We start from the raw sequence: 24,253 nt of genomic DNA on the forward strand, positions 1-24,253 counted from the left end.
ACCTCCGTATATTCCAAAGCATTTATTTATTTATTTTATACTTTATTGCACATCGTACAAAAGGCGGGCCTTGCCACACGGCATTCTCTCAAAGCATCTCAAATATAAAAGTGAAAATCACGTAAGCTGACCAATCAGGTGTCAGAACTGGCAGAGTTAAGCGGTTCTTAAGACTTGAAAGCTGCTTAAATGATAAAATGCTTCCAAATATACGAAGATAAGACACTTCATACCTATATCGGAGTTTGACTCGTCAAACCCCGATTTAATAAAATTGTGTTTTGACGTTTGCCTGACCAAATTAGTCTCTCCCAGGTTTGACGAAAATTGTTTAGTCAAAGGCCGAAAATTTACATTTGTTTGGGCTTTGACTAAGTCATTCAGTCTGACCTGAGGATTGACCAGCCCAACCTAGGAGCGCCGGAGCTTCGGAGTTTGCCTATAACATATAGATAATCTGTGTAAAGGTTACGTATACTTAACCTCACTTACTTATAAAAGGAAAAATATCAGTTAATTACGGTGGTCATCGTTTATCACAGAGGTCAAACAACTGATTTGTTGACGTTGACGACTGCGTGTAGCTTATTTTAGCAATGTAGAGTTCCCATTATCATACTACAAAAGAGTAAATAAAATTATTATATTTGGAGCCTAATCTTGACTGCATGACACTCTCATTCGTATTACGGTGCATTTACATAGAACGAACATAGAGCTAGTCGCTAGAGCTAGGAGCAAGAGCATTCTTTGGTGATCTATTAGTGTTAACGAAAACTCGTATTCAGTGTTGTTCAGTATTAGAACATTTCATAGAATCTTTTCAAACGCACTAAAAACAACGAAATAATGCTCAACGCCTGTTTAGTGTGGTTAAAATGAGCTCGTTTGCACCGATATATTTTTCAAGGGGTTCAATATGTTCGTTAATTAACTCTCATTGAGACACACAAGTGCAGGAATCTGATTTTATTTTATATAACTATATAGTAGACGAGGAATAGAACCTTTAAGCGCGTCACACATGGTGAAGATACTATACCGCCATCCTGTTACAAATGACCCGAAATTTTGTGGGTCATTTGTAACAGGATGGCGATTCTACAGGGGTCTTAGTACGCAATGACAAAAAGAAAAATGATGGTCAGAACGCTGATACCGGATACCTTAAGATACTGTAATATAAAATATAACAGTATCTTAAGATTAAATATTATAGTATCTTCACCGTGTGTCACGCGCTTTATGATATTTTTTTTATGGATTGTAGAAAAAAACCACCACTAGCACTTATAAAATTTATTGTTGATATATTTACACTGTAACATTATAAAAATGCCTTAAAAAGTTTATTATGACTCACAGTTACATTAAATTATTGCTATGAAACATTATGCATTTCATTAACACATGAAATAAATAATTCATTCTAGCACTACATGTAGTACTTCATACATGCCTTACGTTTGACTTATTGCACAATTTGGATTAAATACGTCGAAAATTTCTGTTTCATGTATAAAAATACTAAGTATATTTATTGTACGTTATTCTTGAAACACAAAGTATAAAGTTTCGTCTTAGGCTCTATATTTGTGACTGAATTATTATACGAGTATTACCTAGTTGTGACGTAAGTAATTATTTACATAAAATTAATCTATCTACAATATTAAGTCTATTGGTAATGCTGTCTGTAACATTCCACGTGTAATACATACGTAGTTGTGTTTATGTTTTGTTAATTTATAAAGGTTAGGCATTCGATAAAAACTGGAATGGAGAAGATAGGGTTAGTGTTTATAAGTAAAAACAAGTTACAGATCTTAAGCAGTATGGAGAACAAACAAAATAACTTAGAACTGGGTTCAATCCTACTCATAATGAACTTATTATTGTAAATAACATCTTGATTATGGCACTATGTAACTGTTTTGCAATTGAAAATTTCCTCTAGCTTTGCTAAAATACAACAATATTCGCAACAAAGACAACAAATATTTTTCTGATTATCTTATATTTTAGAAGACCTTTAACGGGTCAATTCATAAAGAAAGAAATTCCGATAGAACAAATAAACACGAGAGAAATTTATTACAATGTGCAAATAATGATTTTATTTATATTGAGTTTATAATTTTTATGACTCACATTAAGTACGATATAATCTCTCTGTTTTGGGTCTTTACTTCTTCCGTTTACATGTGGATTAAAGGTAACAAATTACTGTCTACTTCCTGTTTTTGTTGAAGGCGAGACTTATGCTTTTCGCAATAGATAAGTGTTCAGTGGATATATTGCTTTCTTTAGATATATTTACGTTACTTCATTTTAACTATGCGTCAAGCTAAGAACCAAATTATTATGAATTTTCAATTGTTTATACACTACATTACTATCGAATTTGGGATTTTGGTGTGTGTTTGTTACATTGAAGTTCGTATCTATTTAAAGATATATCTATTTCTATGCGTCCTCAGTCCCTACTGCCGGTCGACCAAGTTGGACTGCATGTCTAACTCCATGGGATCGAGCTGACCAGCTTCTACACATGACTTGCAGCAGAACCTGAAATATATTTGAGATTTATAAATAATACATTTCTAAATTATAGTTTTTAAATTACTTTAAGAATTTTTATTGCCTTGTTTTCTTGCTTAGTAATCCATAAGTGAATCATGTTATAAATTTAACGAATTTGTAAAAAATAAATTTACGGTAAAGATAAAAAAAAATACATATAATTATAGGAAAATTCATAGAGGGGGATTATTGATGGAGATATATACCTTGAGTAATATTTATGGTTGCAGTAGTTACTGAGGACGATGAGGCTGCAGTCGGCGAAGTACGGGTTGTCCTTGCACGTGGGCGGGATGTACAGACCTGCAAACACTTTATATGTAATACCACAGATAATATAATACTATACCTATATTATTACCTACTCATGAATATACCAGTAACTGATAACCAATTTTGTTGGACAATAAATTTTCATTTTCGCATTATGACTTGGAAAAAGATAAAACCATAACAAGCTCAAAATACTATATAGTTATGTAAGTGTAAGAACGAGTCCTAAAGAAAATAAAGACAGTTCTGTTCCCCTTCAATAAAGAATTGAGTTATATTTATTATTTTTTTTTTTTTAATGAAGCAGAAATTTTGAACAAAGCTAAACACAAGAGGTTTACAAAGATACATTACCTTCAACGGTGATCTGAACAGTGGAAGAGTGTGACGAGTAGGCGTTGGCCGCCTCGCAGCTGTACAAGCCGCTGTCATTCGTGCTTGCGTGCGATATCGTCAGGCGAGCCTCTGCGGTATTCAAAATATACATTACAATTGATGATTTTGTTTATTTGATGAATAATATTTTCTTCGTACTTCTCGCTTATATATTCTGCTATTATGTTTACGTCTACTAGAGTTATCTGCAGCTTAATGAAGCTGAATAAATCTAGAACTCAATGGAAGCTATGAGGTACATATTATAAATAATTATTGTAAAATGAGAAAAGATTTACACTAGAATGACTAATTTTCCAAAATACTCAAGGATATCAGTTAAAAACAGAAAAGTACGTTAATTTAATTAACGTAAGTTATTATAGTGGTCCCTGTTAAATTAATATGCTGACAAAGTTGATTAAATTATTCTACTAGTCATAGGTAGTAGTTAAATCGAAAATGTGTAGGTATCATCATTCCTGGAAAACCAAACAAATAATATTTAGAGTTGAATACCGGTGACTTGTATCCGATCGTTGGACGTGAGCAGCTGTGCGTCCTTGGTCCAGCTGACGTCCGGCACGGGGTAGCCGTCCACCTCGCACGGCACGCTGAACGCGGCGCCCGCGTGCACGCGCGTCGCCTCCATGCGGATACGCGTCGTTACCGGCACTGTTTGTGTGGGACTTGTTAAATGGATGTTCTAAGCTTTTTTTGGTAGAGTTTTTATATTTCTTGGGGATATTTATGCCTGCTGTGTGAGATGCTTTAAGAACATAGGGAAGTGATGATTATAAAAATAAAACAGTAACGAAGACATTTCATTTTTTATTTATTTTTTTATTATTAATTGTAATTTTCAACCTGTTTAGGCATTAAGAAGTAAAGGCGGTAAAAATAAACTTTTATAGACAGCACTTTCAAATAAATATTTGACTGTGAGTATCGTTTTATGTTGGAATAATTTAAGAAAGATTTTGAAACTGAAAAAATGTTACTCAACACACTTGCAATAGATGATCAGTAAAATGAATACAAGAACGACACAACAAATTTTATATATTGGGATAGGTATTTAATTTTTACATACATTAATGGACATTTATACAAATCAAACCTGAGAACAAATTATGTTCATTCATTCCCAGATTATTTTTGATAGAGCTGCAATCTTAGGCAGCTCAAATATTTATCAAAGCGCGCGGTTTAAATGTATTTAAGGAATATAAACTATAACGATAGCTTAAATTCAGAAATATTTGCAATCAAGAATAACTTTCAAATCATCGTAATCATTGGCAAGGTATCATTTTATAACATTCCATCACCCATACATAACAAGACAGGTAAAAAGGTAAGTGTAATCAAAAGAAGCAGATTCATGCAAATCATGCAAGGCAGTACATGCAGGCGTTATCCCTCACCAGTGTAGACGGGTACTTGTATCTCAGTGGTGGGCGGCGCGGTGGGCGCGGTGGGCGCTGTGGCCTCAGTGCGAGGCGGCGGCGAAGCGCCCTCCTCGTATGACGTCACCGAGAACGTCCATTCCGCCGGCTTCCCGATCCCGTTGTACGCTTGGCACAGGTACTCTCCCAGCGTCTCCACGCTCAACTTGCGTATTTGCAACACGTTTTCCCTCGCCTCGTATAGCGAGCTACTGTACGGCACCATCGGCCCGTTGCGTCCTCTGTACCAATAGATCGTCGGCTTGGGGTAGCCGAACGCGAGGCAGCGCACGTTGAGCGGGCGCCCGATCGTGCCCACGATGATCGTGTTGGGCACGCCCGCGATCCCGGCGGGCCCTCTCACTGGATCTATTGTGCGGGGTTGTTAGATACTAACTACTCTACGCGAGTTTGTGGAAGGAATTCGAACTACGTAACGAGCTTCCATGGTTGATGTTATAAGCGCATAACATCAACAAATGTAGTTTACGTAAATGGAATGAGTTAATTTAAATATATAAATAGAGCATTGCTACCGCATTCCACAAACTCTTATGTTAATGATCTACTGAACCAAATTAAAACCATGTTATCATCTTAATTGATTGTTTTGGATTTCCTATGTAAGATAACAATATGTTTATTAAGTAATTAAGGTTAATGTAGAGAAAAAATCTAAAAATATTACTTTTTAAAGGTGATTCAGAAAGTAAAATCAAGATAATATTTGCATTACGAAAAAAAATATCAAATCGACAAATTTTATCATAGGTCTATCAGCACTAGTTTAATTATAACAAAAAGAGATTTAAATTAAACCATTTTTTACAAAACCAAAGGAAATCCAAAACAAAAATCAAGCATGTTAATCAACCTTGGGATGCGTACGCGCACGTGAGAACGGTGAGTGCCACAAGGAGCATCGTGACGGCGGTAAGGGGCGGACCCGACTGGCGCTAGTCACTAACACACACCGCCAAATGTTAAACATTACTGGCAAAGTGTTGCAACTTGTAAATCCGTAATTTATTTATAAAACATCTGGCTAATGTTATAATGTTTAGGGAACGGGCTATTGGCGGAATTGTTTCTGTTAAGAATGCATGTTATTACTTATTTGTTGATTAATTAATGAAGAAACATCTGTTTTGCTAATGTAGGAATATGTTAGCTTTTTTCTTTTTATAAATTGCTTCTATCAGACTTATTTCTTGTATAGTGGACTAGTAAATTGCGTGAGGTATTTCGGAAATTATAAATTCCACTTCAGAGTAAATCGATCGAGCTTTTATAATAATATCATTCATATTTTCTGACCTCACCTCGTCATCCACAATTACCCTCATAGGTACCTACCGTACTGATTACTCTACAGTTGTTTTTTATAACCTTTTGGTATAACATGATATTTGAGGCATTTTTTTATTCAGAAAATTTGTGAATTTGCTGAAAATTTGTGAAATATTTATATAAATATTAGAGTTGCAACATTTTGCCATTGGTATTTTATCAACAATATTATGTCATTATAGGTTGTTAGCACGCGAGTCGTTAGGCGCACTGCACCGATCATTAGTAGAGTATTGTACGAAGATAACGTTATTACTCATTGTGACATCTGCCGTTCGGAACTAAATAAAATTGGAAATTGAGAGTTATGAGATAGGAAAGAATAGAATAGAAATTGTGCAAAGAGATTAAACCAAAACCCGTGCGCATAAAAAGCGATGGTACTGATAACTGATTAATTTATGTATCTAAATGGATATTATAATTTATAATTCATCAAAATAAGAGACAAATGCATCGCTCGTTTAGTAAAATATTGACATCGTATTTGTTTTAAATTATAGGTAAATATAATAAATTAATGATCCAAACTACCACCAAACAGTAGCATCACTCCAATCAACTACGTGACTCTACCGCAGTCCAATGCATTACAGTATATCACTCACCATCAACATGCAGGTAGACCTCCTGCTGTGCGACGCCGAGCGAGTTGGCCGCGACGCAGATGTAGACGCCGGAGTCGTTGCGGTACAGCGACACTACTTCGAGCGCGCCGTCCGACAGCAGCCGGTAGCGGCCCACGTCGCCGTCGATCTGACGCAATTGGGACATGATAGCTAACCGTATACCTTTTATTCATGATGTATATAATCTATGTCTATTTTAAGTGACACTGTAGCTCTGCCACGTATATACTTAATATAAATTTCACTGATATTGTTTAAATTTGTAGACCTGGAAATGCTGCAGCCGGCCAGGTGGCTTATCTTCATTTAACTTCAGATAATATGTTCACATTTATGTTTCGTATCCGAATTCCGAGCTTACCACTCGGGGCTACAACATTCCTAATTTATATTGGAATGAAATCGTAGCTTATAATAGAAAATTTTACGGAAGTTTTTCACACATCTTTTTTCCATGTACATACATTTTACAGCTCAATGAATCGCAATTTCAGAAATATCGATATGTACTAAAAAGCTAGAAAATAAAGAGTCATGTACTAATCCTGGAAATTTGACTAAAAATGGAAACTGCTATGAAGCAATCGTATAAAGTTGACATGGTACATACCGTGATCTCCCCGCGGCGCCAGGTGATCTTGGGCGGCGGGTTCCCGTGGAACAGACAGCGCAGCGTGGCCGTGCCGCCCTCCGCCGCGCGCACCTCGGGCTCCGCCTGCTCGCTCGCCACCGGCGCGTGCGGCAGCTCTGCACACACAATATTATTATTATTATATAGGATGAATTGTCTGTAGTATGAAAGGAATATTCTAAATTTCATAATTATTAATGTTTGTAAATGTTAAAAATATGTAATGACGATTCGAAAGTGCTTCTAAAAGAAGTCTAATTGAATAAATAAATGTTTGAGTCTGAGTTGAAGAGAAACTTTCAGATAACAAATTGTTCTGTAACTGAACTACTTTTAATAGAACTTAATGTATTTTGTGTCTTATGAATGGAAAAAAAATGTTATGAATAACTAAAGTTATTTATTTATTTAACAATTTTATGTACCATAACAAATTTTACAGTGATTGCAAATATTTAAAACAATTAAAGGAAAATAGTACATAAGTTACTACATCTATCGAATGTACTAACAAACCTAACAAATTAACAATTAGTAAGTTTTTCTACAACATCATCATGTAAACAATATCGATCTGCACTAAATAAAATCATTATATCACAAAAACGCACCAGGTACGTAAGGCGTGCGCGGCGTGAAGCTCGTCTCGGTGGCGGGCGCGGGCTCGGCGCGCGCGGCGGGCGGCGCGCACACGCGGCTGCACGCGCGCTCGCAGCACTTGCCCGCGCCGATGCAGTCCGCGTCGTCGTTGCACTCGTGCCGGCACGGGCCCTCTGTTACCGTGGTTGGGACGTCCACTGGACATGAACCTGGCTTGTTTTCTGCAACACACGTTTACGATTAATTACAGTGACTTTGTCTTCAAGTCGGTTTTAAGTTCGTTCTTCATAAGATTTATTACTTCAGAAGTATAAGAGCACGTGTACTTACCGACTCTACAGTCAGCAGAATAAGCAGCTTCTTGTGTTATAGGATCTCTGTACGTTGAAGCCACGCAGCGTTCTCCCTCAGAACATTGTTTTTTCGCGCAAGGATGTTCGAAACAGCGGCATCTGTCAGAAATATCATCAATTTTAAATCTCATCAAGAAAACAGATCAACCATCATCAATTTAAATAAACCATACCAGCAACACTATACATGAAAATTTTGTTCGTAATGTAACTAACCTCCTGCAGCCATCAGCATCATCGAACCAATCGATGCCGTACGCGCACTGCAGCGTGTCGCACTCCTGCCGCAGCGGCGCGCAGTTCGCCTCGCGCGTGACGCACGAGCAGCGCTCGCAGCCGGACGCGTCACGCGACCGCTGCACGCCGAACTCGCAACGTAAGAACGTACATGACGCGAGGGCCTCGGAACAGTCGACTGGCACAACTTCGTTGTTCTCTGCGTTGCGAATATAATGTTGTTAATAATGAAGTATTTTCGGTACTTTACACAGAACAACGTTACGCATACCAATTCATTTCACGTACAGATAAACCAATTCATGACCACAACAACTATACCTCTACATATAAAATCGATCATAATTTACAACATTAACAGTCAAATTAAAAGTAAATTACAAATAACAAAGTCCAACAAATTCGAAATATGGCATGTATTCATGCCAACAAATTAGTGTGTATTGGCCACATTGACCGCTTCCCATTCACGATACTCAGAAATTTTGAATAATTTACTAGGTAAATATTTAGTTGGTAAGACTATATGGGTTAAAAGCAGTGCAAAGCATAAAATAAAATTGTATCATGATCAATAAACAGGCAATTTTTGATGTTGAAACATATTATTAACTCAACATAAGCTTAAATTCATGCACGTTTAGCTTTTTTTGTCTTCAAATTCACTGACGTACATATTATATTTTAAATGTAAATGAATTAAATAATATTTTTTAGCATAAGTGAATGTTTGTTTAATATTTATGAAACATAATTCTCCGAATCATCTAAAAGCAGGTACGTCAGTGTATTCTAATATTGTTTATATCGGACGCTACATTTATCTCTCGAAACTTAAATTGTACTTATAGGTTCTTTATTTTAAATTATAGAGTTCGTATTTATTTTTATTATTTTACACGTGTGCCGTATTTTCTTTTCTACACTTATAGCAACTATGAAATGTGTTAATGACATAAGTTTTGACATAAGATTAATATAAAATATTAATGGATTGGTTGGTATATTTCGTATGTCCGGTTGTTGCCTGCCTTCCGTATTTGTATGTATTACAAAATATGGAAGTCTTGTTCGAGCATTAATCCGCTAGATACAAAACAGCTCAAACTGGTAAATGTTAAAAATATGTACCTAATGACGTTTCAAAAGTGCTTCTAGAAGAAGTCTAATTGAATAAATAAATGTTTGAGTTTGAGTTTGAGTTTGAAACATAAAACAATGTAGGCATGTATTCTAGTTATTTCTTGTGATGACTGAAAAAAAAACAAAAGAAAGCGATAAAGTTGCGTCCGATAGCATGTCAGCGTGGTGCGTCAGTACCGAGTGGCGGTATACAGCGGCGGACGCACTCCTCGTAGGAGCGGAAGTTGTTGGCGGTGCCGCCGCAGCCCGCGAACACGAACGCGACACAGTCCCCGGCGCGGTAGTGCCAGCGGCGCTGCGCCCCCCCGCCCCGCGCGCACGCCGCGCCCGAAGACACCGCCTCCAGGCACGCGCGCTCTACCCGCGACCGGCACCACGTTAGTACACAAGCCTTATCCTAACTCTATATTATGTTAATGTTAGTCTATGCCATAATCTCTTATTAAAATCGTAGGTATTCGGGTTTAGTGGATATGCCAAGATGCTATTCTACCGATTAAGTGTAGTGGAGTCATTTGTTTACTAATAAGGTATATTTCTGCAAGTACAACTCGGATTAGGAACAGCTTGTGTTAATATATTTTTGTCCTACCTAAATTTGGTAATTAGCAGATTTTTGCTATATGTTATAATATTACCTGGTTATGTATAGAAAAGTGCATCTTCGTTAGAATCTTACTTTTCTAAGAAGGCTACAATTGGCATTTATAGCAGAATTAATCATATTATAATCAGTTTGTAAAATGTCTAGTCTTGCAATTTCATTAAAGCTTAGTCATTATGTTTATATAGGTGGGTACAGTTGGATGCAATTATGCAAAACTATTCTACTACTCTACTACCTCTTTCCCAAGACCAAGCATTAAGTAATATAGGTTTCTGCTAGCAAAAGCTAAGGAGCGTGTTCTAGAAAGTGGGAAATAGAACATACCTGGTCCAGAGTCCCCGCAGACCTCCTGGCACTCCTCGTATGAGGAGAAGCGGTTGGGTCCGCCGAGGCATCCGCCGTACGCGAAGGGCAGACAGCGGCCCGTCGTCGGGTCCCAGTATATTTTTTCGATCGCGTGAATGCATGGGCCAGGGTCGAGGTGCGAATTGCACACGTCTGTAGAAGAAGTCATGTTTAGTTGCAAGTTTAAGAAGGTCCTTTATTATATCAGTTTCACTAGTGACCTTTTGTGTGAGTGAAGACTTTCTAGACCTACATTCATTCAAAATATTTCGGGTTGGATCTTAATTTGTAGAAGTAGAATCAACTCTCGTATGAAATATAGTTTAATCAATGCTTTCCGTAGCCACATACCAGTTTCTCATAGCTCCACTATTTCATTACATTGTACACAATTTTAGTAACCAAAAACATTGTTAATATTATTAATTATATTGAAAAAATTGGTTGTCTGTAAAGTCGGATTACTGACGATAGTCGAACGTGTCAACGTCCGATTGTGCTTCTTTGTCGCTCGTTCCGCGCTCTCGCTTGCACTTCAAGCTTTACATGGAACGCCTCAGAGCGAGGTAACGCCGCATGAGTTATGTTTTTTCGTGCGTGCAGCCGGCTCTATCGAATTATAAGACGTTGTCACGTCTATATTAATATATTGCGTCTCACCGAGTCCGCGGAAGGCCCCACAGCGCCGCTCGCACTCCTCCTCCGAGCGGTACGCGTTGCTCAGCCCGCACGCGCCCATGTCGCCGACCACGCACGCCTGCGTGCGCTCGTCGAAGTAGTACGCGGACACGTTGCGGCCGCACGGCGCCAGCGACGCGGGCGTGCTGCACTCGACGTTCTGTTTGTAGGCATTTTTTAGTTTAATAAGAAAGAAAGAAATTTATGCCATTTAAAAAAACAACGCGATAGATTACACTTAAATGAAATAACTAATTAGCAGATAATTTATAAATAAAAAATTAGAATATGTACTGCGACTCGTTCTTCAACCGACTTTACAATGAAGGTAAATACCTATATCATAATTCATATACATTTTGTATAAAGTTCATTAGTACATATAGATAGTAGGTAAATGTTTTAAACATATTTTTATCTATAGGTAATATATTTAAAACATAACCAAAAAATGCAACCAAATGAATGTCACGTACTAAATTATTAAGTCAAATAATACAGTAAGTACTAAGTCAGTATACTAACGAATCTGTTTTCTAAAGATCCAGATGGAGTTGGAGCCATGGTCGTGGTCGTAGTCGTGGTCGTGGTCGTTGTTGTGGTCGCGTTCGTGATCGGAATGGCCGTGTGTGTGGTGGCTAAGCAGCGGTTCTCGCATTCAGCTTGGGTCGCGAATCTGGTCACAAATTCATATTTTTAGATATTATAGTTCATGGAGTTATTATAGTTCATCCTAGAATCATAAAACTTATTAAATATTTAAGACTTACTTTATGAAAAACAAATAAGGCGAAGACCTCAAGTCGAAAGGCTTCTTACAATCTATTTATTTTTTGTTCAGGTTAGATTTCATATTTTCATTTTATTGAAAATCTTTCAGTTGATGATTCAGAAAAATGTGTAAGTAGAACAGACCTATTTTCATTTCCATTGCAACCGCTGTACGAAAACTGCAAGCATTGCTTCCTGTACATATTGTAGTACCACATTTGCTCGTTGCCCAAACAGTTACCCGGCTCGGCCTCTAGCTGGCATGGATCTAAACAATAGGCAATTACGTTTTTTATATTCAATTCTATTTACAAAATATGTATTTGGAAAATTTCTGACTATAAGATATAGACGGCATTTACTCTAGCTGTCTAAACAGGAAGCGAATTCGGGTATTTTTTGAGATTTTTATTTCTTTTTCAAACAGGCTTTACAAAACTGCAACTAAGAAAATAGCTTTGATAAGGTAGTGGGAATTAAATAGATAATTTAAAGGGTACAAACCAGAATTAGGTCTGCACACGCCCTCACACTCCTGCTCAGTGGAGAAGCGGTTGGGTCCGCCGCCGCAGCCGCCGTACGAGAACGGCAGGCAGCGGTCCGTCGCCGCGTCGTAGTATATCTTGGGGACCGCCTCGCGGCACGGGCCCGGGTCCATGGGGTACCGGCACACGTCTGGACACAAAAACTTTGTTAACAACCGTCAACTATAAGTAATAATAATTTGAAACGAATGTACAATAATATGGAGTATTAACACGTCTTTATTTATCATAATCTGGAATATTTGATTCGAGTTTTGTTAAAAACATGGTATTTGACAACATGCAAGTTTTTTTTTTTTTTTTTTTATTACTACAACCGGCAAAGGAGCGGGCGGTACACTTGATGTAAGGTGTTCACCGCCGCCCATAGCAATTGCAACGTTACCTAGGTACCCTTGCGATTGTTTTGCCGGCCCTTGAGAGACGCATAGGCTCTTTTGACGCATAGGCAAGTAATGCTATTTGAAAAAAAATGTGTGCGTATACTAGTGTACACACGTAAGAAGTGAAACTTCTTTATGACCTCATTTTTCAAAAAATATTTTACTATATGCAACTTTACAGAAATACGTCGGTCCAATCACGCGTGGTAGGGATAAGAAAAAGATGGCGCGTAACGGAAAAATGTCACGCGTAACGAAAAAATGTTACACTAATTTTTCCAACCCCGATAAAGAAGTTTCACTTCAAAAATACAAAATATCTATATTGCTAAATTAATCGTATCAAGAGTTACAATGTAAGTTTACGATACACTAACGCGACATAGCCAGTCAGTTATCAATTTCTGGCCGATAGCGTGTTTGATAAATCAGTTTACCATCACCGCCGTATACATTTATGAAACTCATGACATTATCCCAATTAATCTGTCCACATCTCACTCCGTACATGAAACTCATCAGTGTACAACTATCAATAAACGAACAATAATTCGATCACTAAGAGCATACCGAGTCCCTGGAAGGAGCCGCAGAAGCGCTCGCACTCCTCCTGCGAGTCCCAGACGGCGACGTGCCGGCACGCGCGGCCGCTCGGCGCGTTGCGGTGCGCCACGCAGCCCACGCCCGGCCTCAGGTACCAGACGTCACCCGCCTCCTCGCACTCCTCCAGCTCTGGTAGCACTTCGCATTCGCTGCGTATGCTCTAAGGGAATATGAGTACCTTGATATAAATTTTAATGCTCATGCATAATAAATAATGATGAGTACCTTGATATAAATAATTATAATTTAATTTCTGTGAATGTAGTATTCATCTGTAATAGTTGTGCATAATAATGTGTAAATCCTATTGTTACTGTTTTACGTGAATGATACATATATGTAACAACTGGTGATGAACCTTTTTAATAAATAAATAAATAAATAATATGCATAATAAATAATGGGTGTGTTTTTGTGTTATCAAAGTTTGTGATGGTCCCAAAAATGTTGGAAAACTCATTAATCAAATGGTGAATATAGTACGCAGGGAAGATAGTGATTGTAGTCATTTTTTTAAGGTCTGGCAACCTATCGAAATTAGTTAGTTTCACGTTTGATCAGAGTAAAAATTTCCAACACATGTCTGCTAAACTCGAACTCGAATCTTTGTAGATAAATATGAATAGCATAATTTATTTTAAGTATCTTTTTTAATAAACATACCGGAGCGGCGGTTGTAGTGCTTGGTGCTGCGCCAGTTCTGCAGCGACGCTCACATTCATCTCTAGTTTCGAACCTGTGACAATAAAAACGTTGAGGTGTTACTTGCTATAAAGCTATAATGATTAAACTTTCAAACATACACACAAAAATATAGTCATTATAGGAGATGTATGTTACTTTTAGTTAACCATGTCACTATTAATATCTCTCTGTACAACCGGTTGTCTGGAAGAAATCGCTATTTAGCGATAAGGCCGCCGTTTGTTAGGTACAATGTATCCTAGATTAAGTCTCAATTTGTAATTTTTAAGAGGAATAAAGTAATAAATAAATAAATAAATATTTCTTTTGAGAAACAAGTTAAAAATATGTTTTATTGCTACTTTTTACTGAATAAGTAACAATAAGGGAAAAGTTATATAGACTCGCCTATTATCGTTGCCCTCGCAGCCGCCATAAGTGAACTGGCTACAGGAGTCAGACGCAGCATCGTAGAACCAGCGCATCTGTGAGCCTTCGCATGGACCCGACATCATTGGTAATTGGCAAACGTCTGCAATTAATTCATATTATTTCATTATATAAGCTTTAGAAACTGGAATTTATTGGAAGTTTTAAATCCTTAAAAAGACTTTCATTTTAACTTAATACTCGCATAAAAACAAACGCAAGAGAAATTTTAGAAATTCGTATTTTATCCAAAGAAGATAAACGTTGGTACCTAAATAGACATTGGCTAATAAAACTGCAGTATATAAATCTAAATGTAGTAGCAGATGGTGTGTGATGACTGATGGTATAGTTTCATTTATCTTTGGCTCCTCCCTATGACCAGCAGTGGTTACATCTATAACGCTTCAATAGGAAAAATCATCACATAAGTGCATAACACGAACCTTGCGTAGTCGCACAATAGTACTGGCAGTACTCGAGGCTGGGGAAGTTGTTCCTGTTGCCGCCGCAGCCGCCGTACTGGAAGGGCAGGCAGGCGCCGCGCGCCGCCGAGTAGCCCCAGCGCGCCTCCCGCTGCGTGCATGGGCCCGGGTCCAGTTCCAGGAAACAGAACTCTGGAGAATTCAATATTGAAGTGAAAACTTCTTTAGCGGCGTTGAGCACTTTTTCTGTAATGGGTATAAAATCTTAAACTCGCGTCAGGACACGTGACCTGATCGAAAAAGCGTAAGACGGATACCATTCCAAAATATCAAACATGCTCAACGTTAATAATCAAGTTTTCACTTCTGCTGGCACTCCCGGAGTGCAACCCGTCTTTTTTTAGTGCTTTATAAAGGGTTGGAAAGATAGGAAGTCATTTTGCTTATGTACCTACGTTAGTAAACTTTTCTAAACGCTCTTGCTACTGTTGAATAACTGATTTCTTTAACATTAAAGTTGTTCCGTTCAGTTCTAGAGATCAATCTATCAATTTTACGAACTTCTACTTTCTTCTTAACAGTAAAGTTAAATATAACTATACTGAGTAGCATTAAAAGTGACTACTGTAAGTTTCACTAAATATACGACGCTATAACTACTTCCATAGAACTTGTCGAGATACATGTCGAGAATCATAACAAAGTGATCAGGAATATTACCGGACGGATGGATTGCAGGTTGCACAGTGGTGGTGAGGATCTGTTCTGAGCAGCGGTTTTCGCACTCCCACTCGCTGGCGAAGTTGTTAGCATTGCCTCCACAGCCACCGTAGTAGAATTGACGACACCTAAGTTAAGGAAGCTCTTATTAAAGTATACATCTCCAAAATTTGCAAATTTGTTATTATATTGTTAAGAATTAAGATGCAGAGATTGAACAAATGTTTCAAATATATTACCTCCTCTTGGCGGTATCGAAGAACCAACGTTGAGTATAATCGGCGCATTCACCAGTGAGAGCAGGCAGTGTGCATATTTCTTGTACTAGAAATGTAGAAATGTAATTAAATATTAAAGAATTATTTAATGAAGTGATAAATATGTATACATAACGTAGGTGAAATAGAGATACGCTATTTACACTACATCTTTAACTCTTTTAAGTAATTATAAGCCACAAAAAATCTAAGACAAGAACGATAGAAGCATGCGAAGTTGAGAATATTAAGATGAAGACAGAATTATTTCTAACTACTTAGCATTCCGTAAATTACCAAGTCACGCCATTTACAATTAAAATTAAAACCAATGCAAAGCAAATATTTACCCCAATATCGTATTAATTATTATTATTTACTCACACCACAAAGCGTTAATAAAAGATGAACGTCCAGTAATAAACATAATAACATACCTTTACATTCGAAGATTTAGTGAAGAACATTATTAAACCACGTGATGTTCTGGCGAGAAGAAATTGGAAAAATCGAGTAATTAAATACAAATCTTCCACTTCCTACCTTTCTGAAGTTTCCATGAAAACGTTTCTCCCTGTATATCTGGTCTATCGGATCTGTAGATTTATTAGCTAGGACAACGGGAACTGTAAAAGAACTTGGTCATGTAGATGTAATTACCATATTCACTAGGGCAGGATTCAGAGCAGGCCTGTTCGGAGTCGAAGCGGTTGTCGTTGCCACCGCAGCCCGAGTAATAGAAGGGCACACATCTGTTCTCCGACACACTGAACGACCACGCCGGCTGCTTCTTGAAGCAGTTGCCGGCGTCTTGTGCCAGTGAGCATGCGGCTGTGCGGAAGGAGGGTTAGTACTACCAGTTACCACAAACGAAATTATTAATTAGAGCATTCAAAACACCAAGAAATTGAAAGATAAGATAGTACCCAGATTGTTATTCATAAGACACCAGAAACACCAAGCATAAGAAAGATTAATATTTTTAAATTAAAGATCAGAAATAAAATTCTCGCTAGTGATATATTTTTGTAGTACAGGCCTATGAATATTTTGTTTGTAATTAAAAAGGACAACATTTTCCTACTAAATTTCATGCATAAACACACAGAAAGATAAGGTTCTGGATAAAGTGTCTCACCCTGCGGAGCGCCGGGCGGGTTGCAGCGCTGCAGGCAGGCGGCCTCGGAGCCGAACCGGTTGGCGTTGCCCTCGCAGCCGCCCCAGATGAACTGGGAACAGCGTCGTGTGCCCGCGTCGTAGCCCCAGCGCAGGAAGTTGCCCGCGCACGACCCGCGCGAGATCGGTTGCTTGCATTGGTCTAATGGAAATTAAATACACATTAACGTACAATAAATACTCTCAATCATCATCATAAAGTGTCCGTAGCAAAACTCTGCCTACACGTGTAGGCATAATTTTTTAATGAGCGTCACAATCGACTTTGAAACTTACTGCTTGGATATAATCAATTTGTGGCAATATGCAATAAACCGACGCGGTTGAAACTGAATAAATGACTTATGTCTATTGTAGAGGACCTACTGTATTTTATTAATTATTTCCATACAAATTACCTTCAGTCTTCTCAGGTTCACAATGTTGTTGACAGAGCTCCAGCGACTCGAAGTTGTTGGCGTTGCCGAGGCAGCCGCCGAAGACGAACTGCGAGCACTGCTCCCGCGCAGAGTCATAGTACCAACGCACGAAGTAGCCTGAGCAACCGCCCTTCACCTTTGGCAAGTTACATGCGTCTGTAATTTAAAAATAATATTATGAACTACATAATACATATTATAAAAATAAAAATTTAGTTTAATAGATAAAACTTCGACACCGATTCTAAAGAATATTCCTTACAAAAACTTTTGTAAAATAGAATTAAAACCAACTAGCTACTTTGTGGAAAATCTGTTTGATAACAAACAGATTTTATAATACAAAACATAATATTATAATGTTCTACATTTAATAATCGCCAATAGTCCTCAAAAATGTTCTGAAGTACCTACCAATATTCTAATACTATAATATCAAGTTGAGAAACCGAAAATAAAGTTGTTCATTATAGTATTAATCTATTACTTAATAGAATATATGAATGAATGAATGAAAATGCTTTATTGCTTTGAAAATACATAAAACAAAGACAAGACTTAAAAGAAACAGCAAAGGGCGGCCTTATCGCTAGGTAGCTATCTCTACCAGGCAACCCAACAATCAGAGGAAATTTAACAATATATTGTGGGTCAGCAAAAATAAGGCAATACCACAGATAAGATGTAATACATAGTTGTAACACATTAATAAAATGTACAAAATAAACATACATAAAGCAAACATAAGTACATACTTACTAATAATGATATAAAATACAGAATAGGTGTTAATAAGTGGAAAATTGTTGATATATTATAATAATGAATGACCTTTGGGCGATGGGTGCACGCACACAGCCTCGCACTCATCCTGACTATTGAACCGGTTGCCGTTGCCCTCGCAGCCTCCGTACCAGAAGCGCAGACAGTCACCGTACGTCATGTCGTAATAGTACTGCACAGAGAAGTTCCTGCACGTACCGCGGTCGTTCGCCAGAGAGCACGAAGCTAAATACAATAAATACTATTGAAACATAATTTATATATTTTGATATGACAACTCTGGATCGTTATTTGAACCTTGTTTTTCATTTCTCTGTATTTAATGCTTCTTTCCTTTTTATTTTCTATAAAATTCCGAAAAAATCCGGATAAATAAAAATTTTATACATATAATAAATTGAATTTTACAGAATAAACAATTAAGAAAAGTTTCTCTTATGGTAAAAATTCTTAAAAAAAATATTTTATTTTACAAAAGCTTTTGTGGTTATTACAATGGTATTCACAAACACTATCCTACCTTGTTTATTTTCTGGAGCATCAGTACAATTAAGGAACTTCTCGCCGGCTGCTTCCGTGACTCCATCTGGGCAGCAACCGTATTTACTAGTAGAGCAGTCGCAGCCAGCACCATCGCGGCCCTTCGCTGGAGTGACTTCGTCCCCGCAGCATCCGTACTTGGATTCGTGACACAAACAGCCCTGTAGGTTTGGTCCGGTAGCCACTGTGACTCCGTCGGGACAACAACCGAATTGATACGTGTGACATCCGCAGCCTTCAAATTCAGGACCTTGAGCTGTCGTGTGCCTAAAAAAATAAATAGTATTTTACTTCAAATAATTATTTAACAAAAATATATTAGGTCGTGGAGATAATTTATTACCTGTCTGGACAGCATCCGTGTTCAGTGTATTTACATCCACATCCCTCGTTGTTGGGTCCTCGAGCTATCGTCTTGTTGTCTGGACAACAACCGAAGTGTGCGTACACGCAGCCACAACCTGGAAATAATATTTTACTTTCATTAAAAATGCAAAATTGTGAACATAACAACGGAATTTTTATAGCGACTATGTGCAATGCAAATATAAAGATAAAATAATTATTATAATAGTTGGTAATAAACAATCTGTGTAGGGAACCTATGTAAACGTCGATATTTTTTTTTCTATATTCTACACTAGCTGCTCCGCGCGGTTTCACCCCCGTGGCTCCACTCCTGTTGGTCATAGCGTGATGATATAGACCTATAGCCTTCCTCGATAAATGAGCTATCTAACACCGAAAGAATTTTTCAAATCGGACCAGTAGTTTCCGAGATTAGCGCGTTCAAACAAACAGCCTCTTCAGCTTTATAATATTAGTATAGATAGTTTAGATAATATTATGAGAATGCTGTTACCTTCAAAGTGTGGTCCTTCAGCGGGCTTGTAATTATCTGGACAGCATCCAAATGCAGTTTGTAAACAGCAGCCCTGTTGCTCCGGTCCATGCGCCGGGGTCTCGCCGTCGGGGCAGCAGCCGTATGCAGAAGTGATGCATGACATTACACATCCTTCCAAGTTCGGTCCGTGAGCTTTGGAAAAATATTGCCATTGTTAAAGAAATAACCTATCGACGATGACGTATGATTTTGATAGTAATTTGATCGAAACTTGAAACTTAATAAATATGTAGCGTTATTCACCTGTACCAATACCATCAGGGCAGCAACCAAATTCACTAATACTGCAAGGGCATCCTTCTCCATTCGGTCCAGATGCATCCGTCTCGTTGTCATAGCAACAACCGAATTCGGTGCTCGCGCAACCGGTTTCTTCTTTAGCCACGTCTGTTGTATTTTTGACAGTCCGTTCTGTTTCAGGACATCCTTCTTTATTTTCACCTTTCGCCGCAGTTTGATCGTCCTTACAACATCCAAATCTACAAATTAATGAAAGTGATAATACTGAACAGATATGCGTGCGTGTAAAAGCATTTTATTACATTGACCAGATCGTACTTAGAAGATTTGCAAGCTGGTTGTGGGGGTGGACATCCTTCTTCATCGTTTCCTTGAGCTGCAGTAACATTATCAGACTTGCAACATCCGTATAGAGTTTGGTTACATGGCATGATGGGGCAGCCTTTGTCGTTATAGCCTTGTGCTGGGGAGACACTGTCAGGGCAGCATCCATATTTAGTCTCTTGGCAAGTTTGTGGGTTTGCACAACCTGGAATAAAATGTAATGAAATTGTATGTAATAGTGTATTTTGTATGCTGCACTTTGCTTTTGCCACGTGTTAGATGAGTTTTTACAAAATCAATCTATTAGCAAGTCACGGGCGAAAATATTTGCCATCTTTCGGTTAAAATAGAAAAAAACTGGTGATATAATAATCTTGCATCAATCCAAATGTAAAATAAGACTTATTTACGAAGAAAAGTAACCTTCATCGAAAGGTCCGGCCGCAGGTGACTTTCTGTCTGGACAGCATCCGAATTTGCTCTTAACGCATTTAGCAACTTTCCTCCTTGGTTTGCACTTGGGTTTCTTCGTGTATACTTCAACCGTTGCGGTCCAATCCCATGATGCTAAAATAAATTGCAAATGAGTAAGCATATAAAATAAATTAAAAATGAAAGAAAACAATTTATAAACGATAAAGATTTATAAACATAAGTTTATATCAGAGTTATGTAAGATTCGAATTTATAAATTATTGACTTACTAGTGCCTCCAGAAAGCGTGCTTTGTTCACCTTCTGTGGTAGAACCACCTTCTGCCGTGGTCTCTGTGCTACCTGCATCCGATTTTAATACATATTTATTAATTATAGATAACTATTTACTCGTAATACACTCTTTAAGATTAAAGATACCTATCTACATACTTTCCGTGGGGGAAAATACGGTATGGTGATAACATTTGTACGCTGAGTATCTATGTCAATATTTATTGTGTATCTATGTAAATAAAAATAGTAATAAATAGACACTTATAATATTAAAGATTATATTAGACTTACCTGTTTCTCCAGAAACTGTACTGCCCTCTGTAGTAGAAAATTCAGTCGTTGAAATTCCTTCACTTGTACTTTCAGTGCTACCTGTTAAATCAATCTTATATATAAAATTCTCGTGTCACAATGTTAGTCTGCATACTCCCCCGAAACGGGTGGACCGATTCTCATGAAATTTTCTGTGCATATCGGGTAAGTCTGAGAATCGGCCAACATCTATTTTTCATATGTACCACGGGCGAAGCCGGGGCGGACCGCTAGTATTTACATAAAATTGAATTATGAAGAGTTTTTTATTTATTTTGTGAAACTATAGTTTTATCCTAATTTAAATATAACTTAAGTAATTATTATTCGGGTTGTGTTTGATAAACAAAGAAAATATTATTGAACGAATTATCTTACCAGTTCCTTCAGAGGATGTTGTTTCTTCCGTTGCAGAAACTTCAGTTGTTGATCCTTCGCTTGTAATCTCTGTGCTGCCTGAGGTAAAAGATGATAATAATCGTAAATAAAATAAGCATAAGCAGGCCAGGCAAGTGAAGTTAGATTTTAATTAAAATTTTCTTTAATTGAAAATGTCGAATCGATAATTTTTTTATATTTGATCGAAACAACAATGAAATAAAGAAATCAAGAGAGCTATTGAGTCTTTAAATAAATAAAACTAAGAATAAAACAATTTTCAACTTACCAGTTCCTTCAGACGTGGACATTTCAGATGTAGAACTTCCTTCGATTGTGCTTTCTGTGCTGCCTGTATAGTAAAGCATAATTATTTAATTATAATTTAAGGCTGTATGAATTTTATCTTTAAATAAATGATTTAAGACGAACAATAACAAAACAAAATCGAACTTTCTACAAGAAAATAATTATATGAGCTTTTATAGATTGATCGGCAAGCATTTTATTATTAAAGATAAATTAAAATTTAATTTAAGTATTCTTAGAAAATCTCGATGTTTAAAAATCCGTTTAAATTAATGTAACATTAATAATATTTACTTAAAATAGAATTTTACACAAATTGTACGTAAAAATGTGCATGCAAAAATATTTTCATGAACAAAACCTGAACGATCACAATTTGCTTACCTTCTGAAGTACTCTCCGTAGTTTCAGTGAATCCTGACACAGTACTTTCAGTTGACATCATTTCAGTTGTCGCCGTACTTCCGTCACTAGATTCTGTTGTGCCAGATTCTGTCGTTCCTTCCAAATCAGTAGCTGTTGATCCACTTTCTGTTGTTTCAGCTGATATCGTTGAACCCCCTTCCGTTGTTGAAGCCTCTGTAGAGCCACTTTCTGTTGTTGAACCCTCTGTAGACGCATTTTCTGTTGTTGAACCATATGTAGATCCACTTTCTTCAGTGGAGACAGCTGTGGAACCACTTTCTGTTGTAGAAGGTTCAGTAGATCCATCAGTTGATGAACTCTCTGTTGATCCACTTTCTGCAGTTGAACTCTCCGAAGTTGAAACTTCTGTTGTTGAACTTTCCGTAGCACTTTCGGTTGTTGAACTATCTGATGAAGTCTCCGCTGTTGAACCTATAATAGAATAAGAGAAAAAAATATTATAATCTATATCGTAATATGAAAATGGAAAATGGAAAATTCTTATGGAATCATTCTTTGGGGACAATCTCATAAGATTCCGCACATCATAATGTGCGGAAGGTATTTCATATTTGTCTCACAAAAAAAATGTATCAGAGCTCTGTGCGGTTTGAACCAAAGCTAAGAGACAGTTGTAGACCTCTGTTTAGTAAATTACGGATCCTTACTTTAACTTGCATGTACATAAGAGAAGTATGTTTATTTGTAAAATATCACCCGGAATACTTTAAGAAGAAAGAAGAAGTAAATTCGCTTATGTCTAGGCATCCGCCTGTTGACAAGATACCAAAACAAATTACATTTCCCAACGTGTAGAATCAACAAAGCTAAAAACAGTGTAATATTTATGGTTATTAAAATATATAATAAAATACCGGACAATTTCAAGGAACTACCAGTAAATCTTTTCAAAAATAAACTGACGAACTGGATAATGGTAAAACAATTTTATGACATTGCAGAATTTACGACTTTGAAGTAGTGTAAACTGAATTGTGTGTGATATAAACGTGTAAATCGTGGTGCGTTCGTGTAATTGTGAAAATTGAATTGTGTGTACATTTAAATAATTAGACTAATCGACTTTCTTTTGCAATATTTGCACACCCAATCAATGGGTAGAATGTATTAGCCACATTAATATTGTAATTAAAACATCTATGATTTGCAACTACATTCTTGCAAATAAATATAAGTTGAATTTGAATTTAAAAAAATACAAAACAATTCTTATAAACGACGTAAGTATATTTATGTTATTACCATAAAATATTTTTAAATTATTTAGTATTTACGTTTTATGCTCTAAGTTCTTACTTAATTAATTCATGAATAAAGTACTTAAATATTATCAAAACTACCTTCAGTTTCAGTTGAATAAGTTGCTGTTGTTTCATCGGTTCCGCTCGATGTTTCTAATGGAAATAAAAAATTCTGCGTAAAATATAAAATATAACAACATAATTTTATTTTAGAGGAATATCTAAATACCTACCGGTAGAAATGCTAGACTCTGTGGAGCCTGATGTCGATGTCGATGTCGGTGTCGTTCCAATTCCTACAGATTTAGTTGTTTTTGTCGTTCCAGTTCCTATGTGAATAATTCAAAATAAAATATTACAAGATCATAATAAATTTTATAATCCATAAAAAACTCATTAATTTATAGGTTCATATAGAAGTG

At 37.0% G+C, this 24,253-nt stretch overlaps 1 protein-coding gene across 4 annotated transcripts in view; it reads right to left on the reverse strand.

Annotated features, from left to right (window-relative positions):
• Window positions 1-1,284: 1,284 nt before the first annotated feature.
• The window catches only part of Ppn (proteoglycan-like sulfated glycoprotein papilin), an 87,632-nt gene continuing 64,663 nt past the window's right edge, over window positions 1,285-24,253 (reverse strand). Inside the window, exons 21-59 of one of the 4 annotated variants that reach the window (XR_016317028.1) lie at window positions 24,065-24,160; window positions 23,931-23,984; window positions 22,549-23,001; window positions 22,145-22,207; window positions 21,856-21,933; window positions 21,457-21,537; window positions 21,160-21,231; window positions 20,879-21,022; window positions 20,450-20,660; window positions 20,135-20,370; window positions 19,850-20,023; window positions 19,331-19,448; window positions 18,968-19,254; window positions 18,496-18,672; window positions 17,644-17,820; window positions 17,208-17,387; window positions 16,730-16,900; window positions 16,052-16,136; window positions 15,813-15,940; window positions 15,114-15,284; window positions 14,647-14,770; window positions 14,218-14,290; window positions 13,522-13,714; window positions 12,528-12,698; window positions 12,168-12,291; window positions 11,778-11,928; window positions 11,235-11,412; window positions 10,554-10,727; window positions 8,459-8,678; window positions 8,220-8,341; window positions 7,901-8,110; window positions 7,269-7,405; window positions 6,638-6,785; window positions 4,659-5,048; window positions 3,751-3,906; window positions 3,211-3,321; window positions 2,790-2,886; window positions 2,221-2,568; window positions 1,285-2,172 (exon numbers count right to left, since the gene is read on the reverse strand). Coding sequence is in view for 3 of the 4 variants with exons in the window: in XM_089706613.1 (XP_089562739.1) it covers window positions 2,484-2,568; window positions 2,790-2,886; window positions 3,211-3,321; window positions 3,751-3,906; window positions 4,659-5,048; window positions 6,638-6,785; window positions 7,269-7,405; window positions 7,901-8,110; window positions 8,220-8,341; window positions 8,459-8,678; window positions 10,554-10,727; window positions 11,235-11,412; window positions 11,778-11,928; window positions 12,168-12,291; window positions 12,528-12,698; window positions 13,522-13,714; window positions 14,218-14,290; window positions 14,647-14,770; window positions 15,114-15,284; window positions 15,813-15,940; window positions 16,052-16,136; window positions 16,730-16,900; window positions 17,208-17,387; window positions 17,644-17,820; window positions 18,496-18,672; window positions 18,968-19,254; window positions 19,331-19,448; window positions 19,850-20,023; window positions 20,135-20,370; window positions 20,450-20,660; window positions 20,879-21,022; window positions 21,160-21,231; window positions 21,457-21,537; window positions 21,856-21,933; window positions 22,145-22,207; window positions 22,549-23,001; window positions 23,931-23,984; window positions 24,065-24,160 (6,020 nt within the window). In the remaining variant the exon portion in view is untranslated. Of the gene's footprint in view, window positions 2,569-2,789; window positions 2,887-3,210; window positions 3,322-3,750; window positions 3,907-4,658; window positions 5,049-6,637; window positions 6,786-7,268; window positions 7,406-7,900; window positions 8,111-8,219; window positions 8,342-8,458; window positions 8,679-10,553; window positions 10,728-11,234; window positions 11,413-11,777; window positions 11,929-12,167; window positions 12,292-12,527; window positions 12,699-13,521; window positions 13,715-14,217; window positions 14,291-14,646; window positions 14,771-15,113; window positions 15,285-15,812; window positions 15,941-16,051; window positions 16,137-16,729; window positions 16,901-17,207; window positions 17,388-17,643; window positions 17,821-18,495; window positions 18,673-18,967; window positions 19,255-19,330; window positions 19,449-19,849; window positions 20,024-20,134; window positions 20,371-20,449; window positions 20,661-20,878; window positions 21,023-21,159; window positions 21,232-21,456; window positions 21,538-21,855; window positions 21,934-22,144; window positions 22,208-22,548; window positions 23,002-23,930; window positions 23,985-24,064; window positions 24,161-24,253 lie in introns of all 4 variants that reach the window. The other 3 variants (XM_089706613.1, XM_089706614.1, XM_089706615.1) reach the window with 3 other exon arrangements.

The sequence above is a fragment of the Colias philodice genome, chromosome 18 (genome assembly GCF_061535455.1).
Source record: "Colias philodice isolate Cphi_HAF_F1 chromosome 18, ilColPhil1 Martin Lab GWU primary, whole genome shotgun sequence".
Lineage (NCBI taxonomy): Eukaryota > Metazoa > Arthropoda > Insecta > Lepidoptera > Pieridae > Colias > Colias philodice.